This window comes from Calliphora vicina, chromosome 5, assembly GCF_958450345.1.
Source record: "Calliphora vicina chromosome 5, idCalVici1.1, whole genome shotgun sequence".
NCBI classification, from domain to species: Eukaryota; Metazoa; Arthropoda; class Insecta; order Diptera; family Calliphoridae; genus Calliphora; species Calliphora vicina.
In genome coordinates, this window is record NC_088784.1 from 4420545 (window position 1) to 4433522 (window position 12978).

Consider the following 12978-nt stretch of genomic DNA (forward strand, 5'->3'; position numbering starts at 1 on the left):
AACTTGTAGCAGATATCTATAAGTACATCCGTTTCTTTTTTTAAGGGCATATCATCCCTTAAAAAAAAGAAACGGATGTATTTAAGACAAATGGGATATTATATTTATGAATTCATCTTAAGGACAGGTGATATACGTTTTTTTTTTTATTTACTCGGGAGCAAACCTTCAATGTTTCAGTAGCATAATTGACGCTTGTTCTCCGTTCATTACTGTGTCAATCGATTTGTATTTCATTGTTTCGCCAGTCAGTTTCAATTAATTCGCTCATTGAGCTTGTTGACCTCATCATTTTTTGGTACCAAAATTGCACGTTCCCACAGCCAATCCGAATTTTTGTAGTTGGTTGTAAGACTTGTGAATACCTTGTCGACAACGGATGAAAAAATAAAATTTTTTTTTTTTTGATTTTTTTTTATTTGTAAAAGTTTGGCCATCATTAGCGGTATAGTGTCATTAGCCCCTCCGCCCATAGACTGAAAATCAAAAATCTGAAGATTCACTGAAAATTTGATAAAAATCGGTCTAGCCATATCTCCGGAACCACTAGCCGATTTCGTGCAAACTTCACATAAACCATCTGCAGACCATCCTCAACGTACCCTGAAATTTTGTTAGTGCAGTTAGTGGTGACATCAAAATGTACACTTCTTTTTATATATAAGATTTTAAATGGCAAGTTAATAAAATATATTTTAACTTATTTTGATTTACATTTCATCGAAAATCTCATCCATTAGAAGATGTCGTCAGAGGAACGAACACAGGTAGACATACATAGATATATTCAGAACATACTGGTAAATGATAAATTTCGACTATAGATATAAAGGGGTTTATTATATTCTAGAAATTACGAACACGTAAATAAGCAACTCAAAGAAATAACATGAAATTAAATACATATTCAGACAAATTATGAATAAAAAATTCCCCGGGAGTTTGTTCCCCGGCAGTTTTTCCCCATTGAATTTGAATAGGAAAATTGGAAAAGGGAAAAAACTCCCCTTGAATTTTTATTCATAATTTGGCTGATTATAAAATCGGCTACGCAATATACATGTGCACATATTTTAAAAAAATAAACTTTATAAAATTTATCCTCTTATCAATGATAAAATTGGAATTGAAATCTTTAATAATATGTTATAGATATAATTTTACATCAGTTCCCCCACTTCCCATGGCTGTCTACCATTAACTGTTAATGAAATCCAATTATCAAATAGAATTTCATTTGAACTGGCAACTCTGCTCAGTTTGCCAAACATTTTAGTTGTTACACGGTCTCCTCTAAAATCGTTCGTTTTAAATTCGTCGTTATACTTTGTGTTGTCCGTAATTAATAGAAAATTATATAAAGTGTAATGTAAGTATTAAATAAAATATTAAACGCCTTTTAGTGTAATTAAATAAAATACCTATTTAAAATTATGTATAAGAAGAAATCATTGCGTTAAAAAAAGTTTTTTACAAAAAAAATCAGTGAAAAAGTTAAATTATAAGATGTGCTTAGTTGTTGTTGTTGTTATTTTTCTAAAGTCCTTTACACATGATTTTGCGTGTGTGTTGGTCGTGTGATTCTGTGCATTCAAATGTGTTGTTGTTGTTTGTTTTTGAATGAGTAAATAAATAAAAGCAGAGCACTCAAATGTGTTGTTGTTTGTTATTGTTTTTGTATAATAAGAAAAACATGAATAAGAAAATGAGAACAAAATAAAAGCAGAGAAAAACATGAACTTAATTATTTAGTAAATGAAGAGTTAATGAAGAATTAAGAATTTTTACAGAAACATTTATTTGAATTGAGTAAAGCAGCTAGTGTAAATAAAACGGTAATCGGTTCGGGTATTAACTTTTTATATAATAAATGTAATGCGTATGCATGAATAAGAAAATGAGAACAAAATAAGAGCAGAGAAAAACATGAACTTAATTATAATTAACGGCAATCGGTTCGGGTATTAACCGATTGTAAAATAAATGTAATGAAATGTAAATTGTATTTCAGGTGAGTTTATTATCAGCCCAATTATGAATAAAAAATTCCGCGGGAGTTTTTTCCCATTGAATTTGAATAGGAAAAATGAAAAAAGGGAAAAAACTCCCGGGGAATTTTTATTCATAATTGGGCTGTATTTTGGAAATACATAATAATTTTTAAAGCTTTTATTATTTATTGAATTGATTTTCCCAAGATTTTAATTTTTAAACAAGTGATTTTTGTATATGTATGTAGGTACATAATAAAAATAAATTTTTGAAATTTTCATTTATAGAATAAAGTTATACATTCATAGCATTATCAAAACAATGGAAAATTTTATACTTTTTTTCCTATTCAAATTCAATGGGAAAAAACTGCCGGGGAATTTTTATTCATAATTGGGCTAAATATTTTTTTTTTTAATTTTTTCGCATAATTTTTTTATGTAGTTAAATGATTTTGACAATTAAGAGGGCTATATTCGGCTGTGCCGAATCACAAAATTATACTTCAAAATAAAAATTTTAAATATTTTTCGGTTAACAAAATTTATATTTTTTTCAAAAGTTATTTTTTAATTTTTTGGAAAAAAATTTATTTCGAAGGTTTTTAATTTTTTAAATTTAAAATTTTTTTTGTTTTTTTTTTTAAATTTTTATTTAATATTTAACGAAAAAAACTTTTGGTGAAAAAAAAATTCCGGTTAAAAAAATAAATTTAGCGAAAAAAAACTTTTGGTGAAAAAATTCGGGTTAAAAAATATGTTTTCCGATTTTGACCCATTGTAGGTCCAACTTACTATGGCCTTATATACGTGGTTGCAAAGGTCTTTGAAATATCTATCAGTAGATATCCATATTGTGTATATTAATGACTTAGTAATCCAGATATAGGTAAAAAAATAGGTAAAAAATCTATGTTGTCTTGGTTTTTTCCTTATATCACAGCCATTTGAGGACCGATTTTCTTGATTTTAAATAGCAACCGAGCCGGAAGAATTCCAGAGATATTGATGTATGAATATAAGTTATTTGGGGGCTTCGGAAAGTTGATTTCAACAGACAGACGGACAGACAGACGGACATGGCTATATCGACTCCGCTATCTATAAGGATCCAGAATATATATACTTTATAGGGTCGGAAATGAAAAATGTAGAAATTATAAACGGAATGACAAACTTATATATACCCTTCTCACGAAGGTGAAGGGAATAAAAATGTTGGTTTATTTCCTTTAAAATAAATTTAAGCCGTTTGTAAAAACTATTTATTAAAATTTACACTACATGTTGTTTACCGGCTGCTAATCGTCCGGTAAAAAACATTCTCCACAATTAGAAGTCTCCGGAAATATAAATGTTTAGAAACATGATGCAAATTCAAACCAGCCGTTAGAAACCGTTGTATTTGATTTCAAATACAATTTCGTAATTCCGAAGCTTTGAGTTGATCATGAAGTAACTAAAAGGAAGATGGCGCTGTGTATAAATAGTGCAGTCAGTGATTAGTTTATTATAGGCGCTGTTAGAGTTAACATCAACTGCATTATAAAGTATAAAATTTAAGTGTGTATATTACGGTGAATTATATACTGTTGTTGTGTAAGTTTGAATAAATAAAGAGTTGTTAGAATTTTAAACAATTTAAAACAAAAGTATCCGGTTTATTTAAAGGAAAGAAACCACCGTTTTTAAAAGGTAAAAACTCTTGAAGAATACTACATCCTTTTGAGAGTCTAAAGGACATTCTTATCTTAAATTCAAGAATGTAGACACCTCAGCCCACTCTATCCCGTTTTTTTGGAGCCATCCGTATAGATGGATAGCCCTATTAAATGAAGAAAGGGACCATCATCAGATTCCATACTTAACAGAAATCTCAATTACTCACCTTTATGCTAATTGAAGTAAGAAAATAAAAGGTGTGTGTGTTTTTTTTTTGAGTGTAGCTCAGTTTTATTCACCAACAACGTATTTATTTCTTTCAAATTTTATCATATTAATGATTTAGTAATTTGTTAAGGTTTTATAACCATTTATCAATTCTTAAAAATCTAAAATATTAGGGTATTTCAAAATACATTTATTAATTTTATATATGTATATTTTATATAAATATTTATTTAATTTAGTTGCTTTTGTTAAGGGTTTCCTTTTAGTTTTTTTTTTTTATTAATATTTTCAAATAACTTTTTGGTTTAATGTCAAAGTGGTTTCTTCCATTGTAATTTAAATGTAGTTGTTATTATTATTTTATAGTTTTAATAATATGTAAAAGCTAATATTTTGGGTTTATAATATTATTTATAATATTTATTAAGTATAGTATATATATTTTGACTATTATGCTCAAATGCAAAACAATTTTATTTTTTTTTTGTTAAATTTTTTTTTCAGGAATTTTTGCTATAATTTTAGTTATAGATTAAAGTTTTAAGTTTAGTTAGGATTATATTATAATATTTGGCCACAAAGCGCTTAAATACTAAAATATTTTTTTTTTTTTTAATATAAGTTAGATAAATTTATAAATATTTTTAGGTTATGAATAATGTATTGAATAGTTTGGTTAGTAAGTTGATTATTGAATATTATAAGTGAATAGTGTGTTTGACCCCATACCAGCTTTTTATTATGTGCAAATATGTTTAAATTTGTTTTATTTTTAACAATAATGTAATAATGATTGATTATTAATTATAGGTTTATATATAGTTTAAATAGCAATAAATATATTATTTTATTTAATACTTTGAACTTATATTGTCTAATTCACACAATAATACTCATTAACGGATTAATGGTTTGTTTTTTTTTTATTAAATTTGTTTAATAATTATATATAAACTACTATATATTTAGTAATGTAATGAAAACCGTTTAAACTTTTTTGTATTTTACTTTTATAATTACCCTGTACATAAGCTTTTTTTTTGAAATTTATAATAATGATTGCATTTTTGTGGCAATTCTTGGGCTTTACATTTAAAAAAGAAACGTTCTAATACATCAATTACTTAATTTTTTTGTTTTCTTCTAAATATCAGCAAGTATTTCAGCTATTTTATTATGTACAATTTTTAATATAACTTTTATAAATACCTGCTTTCAACTACAAATGTTTGCTTTTCAACTTTGGTTTTGCAAATTTAACCCAAATTTACATTCAACACGGTTAAACTGTAAATTTATATCATTTTTTTTTTTTTATAAATTTGTCTTATAATTCTAAAACATATAATTTTATTTAATAATATGTGGTTTTTATTATGTTTAAATTAAGCGAAAATTGTTTAAAAAAAGAGAAAATTTTGAAATTGTGATTTTTTGAAATTCAAATTTTCTTTGTATGGAGTATTTATTTGTTAATATCGTTACGAAATTGTATTTGAATTCAAATATAACGATTTCTAACGACTGGTTTCAAGTTGCATCATGTTTCTAAACATTTCTATTTCTGGAAACTTCTAGCAGTAAACATAACTGTGGACATTATTAACATACAGGCCTGTTCTGTAATCCACGTGATTTCAAACCACTTTTATAAAATGTGATTTGCAGAACATACCTGATAGTTCTGGATATTATTAACATTGAATAAAAGCTTTCAGTTGATCATTGTATAAATATAACTTTCAAGAAGCATCGATAGATGGAGCTGGAAACATCTGGATGGTAATGCAGTGTATATAAGGTGGTCGAGAGAACATCAACCAGTCACACTTATTTGAAGCATCGTTAAGTAAAGATAAACACATTAGCGGAGTTCACCATTAAGTGCAAATGGTCTTGCATCATTGCAAATGCAAAATTTTACACTAAAACCTATACAATTTTGCTTTTGGAATGATGGAAGACCATTCACACTTAATAGTGAATTCCGCTATTATGACTATTTAAACTGTTGTAGTGTAAATTTGAATAACTAAAGAGTTGTTACAATTTTTAAGCTACTAAACTGCTTTTATTTGCAATCCAATGTATCCGGTTTATTTAAAGGAAATAAACCAACGTTTTTAAAAGGTAAAAACGTAACAATATTTTAAATAACTTTTGGACACTGACAATTATAACAAAAATATTTTTAATATTAATTTTTATAAAAAAAATTTTAAATTTTCCGTTATGTTATAATTTTGTCACTGATAGTGCTGGTTCACACACGTCAAGTTAACTTGATCAAGTCATGAGTTTGTAGAAGAGAGAGGAAGAAAAAGCGGAAAATCTTTCCAATCTCCTGTCCTCTCTCTTAAATAAACTCAAGACTTGCTTAATTCAACTTAATTATAATTTTGTCACTGATAGTGCTGGTTCACACACATCAAGTTTACTTTATCAAGTTATGAGTTTGTAGAAGAGAGAGGAAGAAAAAGCGGAAAATCTTTCCAACTTCTGTTCTCTCTCTTAAATAAACTCAAGACTTGCTTAATTAAACTTGACGTGTGTGAACCAGCACTTATAATGTTCAGAATACAGGTTTTAATCTGTTGAAGATTTTTTTGATTCCTTTAGCATTCAGAAGTAGATAGAATAATATCATTCTCCACCCAAAAAACACCAAAGCCCAAAAAATTCAAGCACTTGAACATTTTGTTGGAATTTGACTTGAATGCAAATATAATTATGTTTTAAACTTGAAAAATATTTAAAAAAATTAAATATTTTCAAACATAAAACAAATGGCTTGAATTTATTGCCCAATAAGCATTTTTACTGGAATTCAAGTTGGAAGCAAGTGCAATTCAAGTCTTGATTTATAGTTGTATTACACTTTATATCAATAGCATTCTCCAGTAAAAAGGAAACAGAAAATTTTTTGTTTGAAAAATACTTAATTTTTTCAAATATTTTTCAAGTTTAAAACATAATTATATTTGCATTCAAGTCAAAGTCCAACAAAATATTCAAGTGCTTGAATTTTTGGGGGCTTTGGTGCTTATTTGTAAAACATACTAAAATAAAACCCATCCAGAAGATGGAAAATATTTTATTGAATTGCCAATTTTAAATACTGAAATATGGTCCTTCCAGCCGAAGGAAAGAAATTTAAAAATCGTAAACTACAGAGAAATATAATATTTTGTTAAATTTTTCTTAATAATATTTAAAAATAGAAATCTTTGGATTTCTTAGGTTATGATTGTATTTTGCTTAATTAAAGAAATCTTAGTTTCTTTCAAATATTACAAAATATTGAAAATATTGTTTGTATTTTTCTCAACAAAAATTTGCAGCCATTCAAATTTTTGCTTCAAAAATACTTAAAAATTTTAGAAATATATAATTTTTAAACAATTTTCGTTTTTAATTTTTTTTTAATTTAATATAATAACCATATTTGTTTTATTAATAATTTAATGCTAAAACTACTTTATTCCCTTTTTGTGTCAGATAACTTGTGCATGAAAGCTAAATTTTACAAATTATTTTATTTATTTATATTTAGTTTTTCTTGATTTATTTTCTCTATAAATTTTTTCTTATATATTTAGATTTAATAACGTATATGAATTAAACAAAATTACTTTTTAATATTTTATTTATAAATTGATTTGTTTAAAGAAGATTTTAACCAGGGTTTTTTCTAAAATAAATTATTAAAGAAAACCCCTTCTATCATCGCTGCTCCACTCAAATTTGTAACATGTTTCAATAAGTTTCTAAAATTGTTTTTAAATTTCAAACCCTGTTTAGATTTATTAATTTAATTTTCTTTTGTTTCTTTTAATTTTGGGAAATTTTTAAAGCAAAAGTCAATAATATATTTTGATTTTTTTTAAAACAAATTTTGGAAAATCAAAATTCTTTAAAATCTTTATAAAAATTTACTATGAGTTTAAATCGCGGTAGACATATTTGTAAGTTTTTTTGCTCTTTTGTAAAAGAAATATTTATTTAACAACATTTTCATTTCCTCAGTTACTTTGGGAAATTTCCTATCAAATTCCAAACGACGTCAATCTAACGATCCGTTTGAAAGAGATCCCTTTAAAATTCAATCTTACAATTTTCGCTATGCCGAGAGGCCATCATTTCCCATGCCAGCTGTGCAGCAAAGAGTTAACAATAATCGGAAGGAGTCTGATTGTCAAACCTACTTTTATAACTATGATTTTCCCCTGGCCAACAGCTCTTTTGAGCAAAGAAATACGGCTTTGCAAAATGAGGAGAGGTTTTTAAATTTAAACAAATTTCAAGAACATCGTAGAAGAAAATTTTTACAGGAAACTGCATTTAAGAGAAATTCTCATTTAAGAGAATGTAATCAGAAAAAGCCTTATGAGAGTAAAATTTTGAATTTATATTATGGCAAAGGAAATGTTCCAACATCTAGTAGTAGTGGAAAAGCTAAATCAAATTATACTCAAAACAATATTCCAAGAAATTCTTCTCAGAACAATAATCAAAATTCATCTATTAGATCGGTTAAAAATAGCACTGTTAAACCTATCTCGTCATGCCAACCTCTTAACAGTGGCCACCAATCATTGTCCTCATCATCGCAAGGTGTTTGTGCCGGTCGTAGTAGACGTAGTTTAAGTTCAGGTTGTGAAATTAACATTAATATCAAGAGTTTGGAGGATAATTCTTTACAGGACAATATCAATATTAAAATAGAAACCGATTCCTTGTGTAAACAATTAAACATACCCTTGAATAGATCTGCTAAAGTACATTCTTCCGATACATTTGTTATAGACAAAAGATTGTCTAAATTCTCCACAAATCCTGTTAAACCATGCGATATAAAGAAATCGGATAAGGATCGTATTAAAGAATTAACTTCGATATATAGTTCTCAAAAACTTAAGAAATTTGCCAGCAAGGGCCATATTAAATCTGAGGAACGTTTGCCTACTTTAATACCATTTAGAACAAGCAGTTACAGGATAAAAAATAGTTCATCATGTGCAAAAGAAAACTTCTTTCAGAGAGCTAATACAAATATGGAAGTCTACGATAACAAAGCTAACACCAAAGGCTGCAGTTATAATAATAATTTATATCGTAGTGCTTATATTAAGAATAATGGAGGAACTAAACTTTTAAACAGTCCGTTTTTGAATAATCTTAATATCAAACAACCACCTTTGAAATCCTCCTCCTCAGCAGCCAATAGATGTGACTTCAAGCCCATGGCTCCATTAAGATTGCGTAGCAGCTCAAAATTACCGCTGAATGTGAACATTAATGTATTTGCCGATAAATTGAAATTATTGAAGGTTTAAGATTGCAACCTTTTCATATCTGTCATTAAGATGAAACCAAAAATCTGGATAGTTACTGCTTAATTCGATTCGAAAGGAAAAACTTTCGAATTACATTTGGGGGATACAAACGGTCTGCTATTAGGTCGTATTGTCATAATGTCGTAAAATATTTTTTTAGTTTAAACAAATTCTTGTTGTGCTGCAAACAAAAAAAGTGTTATTTTATAACAAACCAATAAACATAGTTCTAAAAGTCTTATTAGTTTATAACTTTTTTGTTTGAAACCCAACAAAAATTTATTTAAACTAAAAAAATATTTTATGACATTATGACAATACGACCTAATAGGAGACAGTTTGAATCCCCCAATTGTGTTTATTATACAAATTCGAACATTTTAATTTTCGAATCCAGGGGGGTTTATGGTGTAACTCGATTCGAAAGATATTATTTCGAATTATCATGTAAAAAGTATTCAAATTCAAATGATGTTCTTTTCGAATCGAATTACACAATAACACCCCAGTTTCAAAATAACTCCCTGTTTAAAATATATCAAATGAAATTTATATTTATTAAACACAAGTTGCAATAAATTAATGAATTTGGAAATGATATTGAATTCTTGTAAATATATATTTGAAAGTTACCAAGTTCATTTACCATATTTTTGTAGATCAAACATTTTTATTTTCGAATCAACAAGTTCAAAAAATTTAATAAATATGGAGATGATATGGAATTCTTGTAAATATAAATATATGTATTTGAAAGTTACCAATTTCAATAACTCAATTTTTGTAGTTTGATATGAAGTTTCTTTTAAACTGCCGAACATTTGTTTCAAATACTACATGTCGTATTTATGTTATGCCATATATATGGCTTGTATTTGCTATTAAATATTATAAATTCTTTTACTTATTTCGAGACTTAAATTCTCAAGGCATCAATTGTTCTTGAAATGCTGTAAAATTATAACTATAGATTTCCTATCATAAATATTCCTTTTAATAAAGTAACTACCACAAGACATTTTTATGTTATACAAATGTTAAGCCATAATTATGTCATGTAGTATAAATTAACTGCAAATACATGATGGAATTTTTATTATTTTTTTTTCAAAAATATTAGAACAGAAATATGTAAAGTAACCCCCTGTCTATACTTGACAAATATCTATCATAACAATTAATGACGTTTGTTGTCAAGAAAAAGTTGTCTGAGCAAAAGCACTAACAATTTTGTCATAACGAAGCAATAATACTAATAAATGGAGACTATACCTGATAATTTTTTATTTTGACAACCATTTTGACGGTTATCATATAAAAATGTATCATGTATGTATAGACAGGGGGTAAGGCATAAATATGTCTGGAAAATATAAAAATTTTGTGGAAATTTGAAATTTCTGAAAATTAATTTCGAATTTTAACAGTTTTTAGAAACATTATTTAAATTTTGTTGACTTTTCATAAATAATCTTTTGAAAAAAGTAACCAACACAAGATATATTTATGTTTTACAAATGTTAAGCCATAATTATGTCATCGTCGTTGTTATGAAACTTTAAAATTTAATAAACAGTAAATTAACTGATAATACATGATTGATTTTTCACTTTTTTATGGTCATTATATAGTACGACATAAATATGTCTTGCAATTGTTGGAGAACACAAACATTTTGTAGAAATTTCGAAATTTCTGAATACTCATTTTGAACTTTAGCAATTTAATTTATTCATTATTTTTTGTTTGTTTAAATAGTATCTTTTAGAAATATTCTTAAAATGCTGTTGACTTTTTAAATGAAAAATTTTTTAAATAAAAAAAACTAACACAAGACATATTTATGTTTTACAAATGTTAAGCCATTATTATGTCATCGTCGTTGTTATGAAACTTTAAAATTTAATAAACCGTAAATTAACTGAAAATACATGATTGATTTTTTATTTTTTTTATGTTCATTATATAGTACGATATAAATATGTCTTGCAATTGTTGGAGAACACAAACATTTTGTAGAAATTTTGAAATTTCTGAAAACTAATTTTCAACTTTAGCAATTTAATTCATTCATTATTTTTTGTTGGTTTAAATGGTTTATTTCAGAAATATTCTTAAAATGCTGTTGACTTTTTAAATAAAAAATTTTTTAAATAAAAAAAACTAACACAAGACATATTTACATATGTTTTAAAAATGTTAAGCCGTAATTATGTCATGTAGTTGTTATGAAACTTTTAAATGTAACAAACTGTAAATTAATTGAAAATTTATGTTTGAATTGTTATTATTTTTTTATGTTTGACATAAAGACATAAGGTAAGCCATAAATATGTCTTGCAGTTTTTCGAAACAAAAAATGTTTGTAGAAATTTTAAATTTTTTTCGAAAATTAATTTTGAACTTGTTTAAATACTAAATTTTAGAAAAATATTGACTCATCTCAATTCCAATGGTTACATTGACAACAATCTTCTTTACTGGGAGTAGGAATTTTCAATTTTAAATTTTGAAAATTCCTTTTAAAGAGGCTTTAACTTTTTACAAAGCAAAGTATCTAGGTTTTGATTTTTTTTTAAATAAAAACAATAAATTTTATACAACTCTACACATTAGTTTAAGAAAAAAAAAATTTCATAAAAAATTTTGGAATATTTTGAAAATTCAAAATTTTTTATGGAAATATTTTTAAAGTGAGGTGAAGTGTAAAATTTTAAATAAAGAATTAAATAAAAATTTCAATAAAAATCGGCCTTATTTTTAAGCAATTAGAATAAATTGTTGTTCGTATGAAAAGTTTTCAGTGATTTTTGTATAAAATTCTAAAACAATTTTCTTTTAAGTTACTTTGATAGTGCTTTAAACTTTATAAAATAGTTGAAGTATTATTAATATTTGAAATATGTCTGCGATAATATTGAATGAATATTATTCTTTATGTTTCAGGGTATTATCAATAATGCTTCAAACTTTATAAAGTCCTTCATTATAAATCCCTTTAATTTAATTTTTCAAAATTTTCATAAAAAAATTAATTTTTTTTTTAAATTTTCATAAAAAATTTGAAAATGCATAAATCGCTTTACTTTAATTTCACAAAATTTTAATAAAAAATTTTAGTTTTTTTTTTAAATTTTCATAAAAAATTTTCAAAATTTTTATATAAAAATTAGAATTTTTTTTTTTTAATTTTTAAATGCAAATATTTAGAAAGAGATTTATAAAATAGGTCGGCCATTCATTTTTTATCACATAAATAAATTTGGCAGAATTCTTAATAACAATGACAGCAAGTGTTTGCCATCAAACATTTCAAATTAGTTTTGAAAATCTATTGCTTCCGGCCTTAATTTTATTAGAAATTCTATTTTATATCTTTAATAATGTTGATGAAATAATAAAATTAATTATTTTTTGTTTTGTATTTAAACAATACAGCAGAATTCCTAATAAAGTTACAGCAAGTGTTTGACATCAAACATTTCAAATTAATTTGGAAACTTTGTTGCTTCTAGCCTTAAATTTATTAGAAATTCTGTTGTAAATCTTTAATAATATTAATAAAATAATAAATTAACAGGGTATTTTGCTAGGAATTATTTTTTGTTTTATATTTAAACAATATTTTTTGTTTTTATTTTGCCTATAACACCCGCTTGAACGAACTATTTTGATTTTTCGTTTAATATTTGTTTGTTTTTTTTTGTAGATTTTTGTGGTTTCTTTTTGTAAAACCATTTGCTTTATAATAATTTTAATAA

At 25.6% G+C, this 12978-nt stretch overlaps 1 protein-coding gene across 1 annotated transcript; it reads left to right on the forward strand.

The window, feature by feature from the left end:
* The first annotated feature begins 7723 nt into the window (after positions 1–7723).
* Positions 7724–9815, forward strand: LOC135962102 (GATA zinc finger domain-containing protein 15). Its single transcript, XM_065513843.1, has 2 exons — positions 7724–7846; positions 7908–9815. Exons 1-2 carry the CDS (start codon positions 7819–7821, stop codon positions 9215–9217), a joined length of 1338 nt encoding a protein of 445 aa, XP_065369915.1. The 5' UTR covers positions 7724–7818; the 3' UTR covers positions 9218–9815.
* The last annotated feature ends 3163 nt before the right edge of the window (positions 9816–12978 follow it).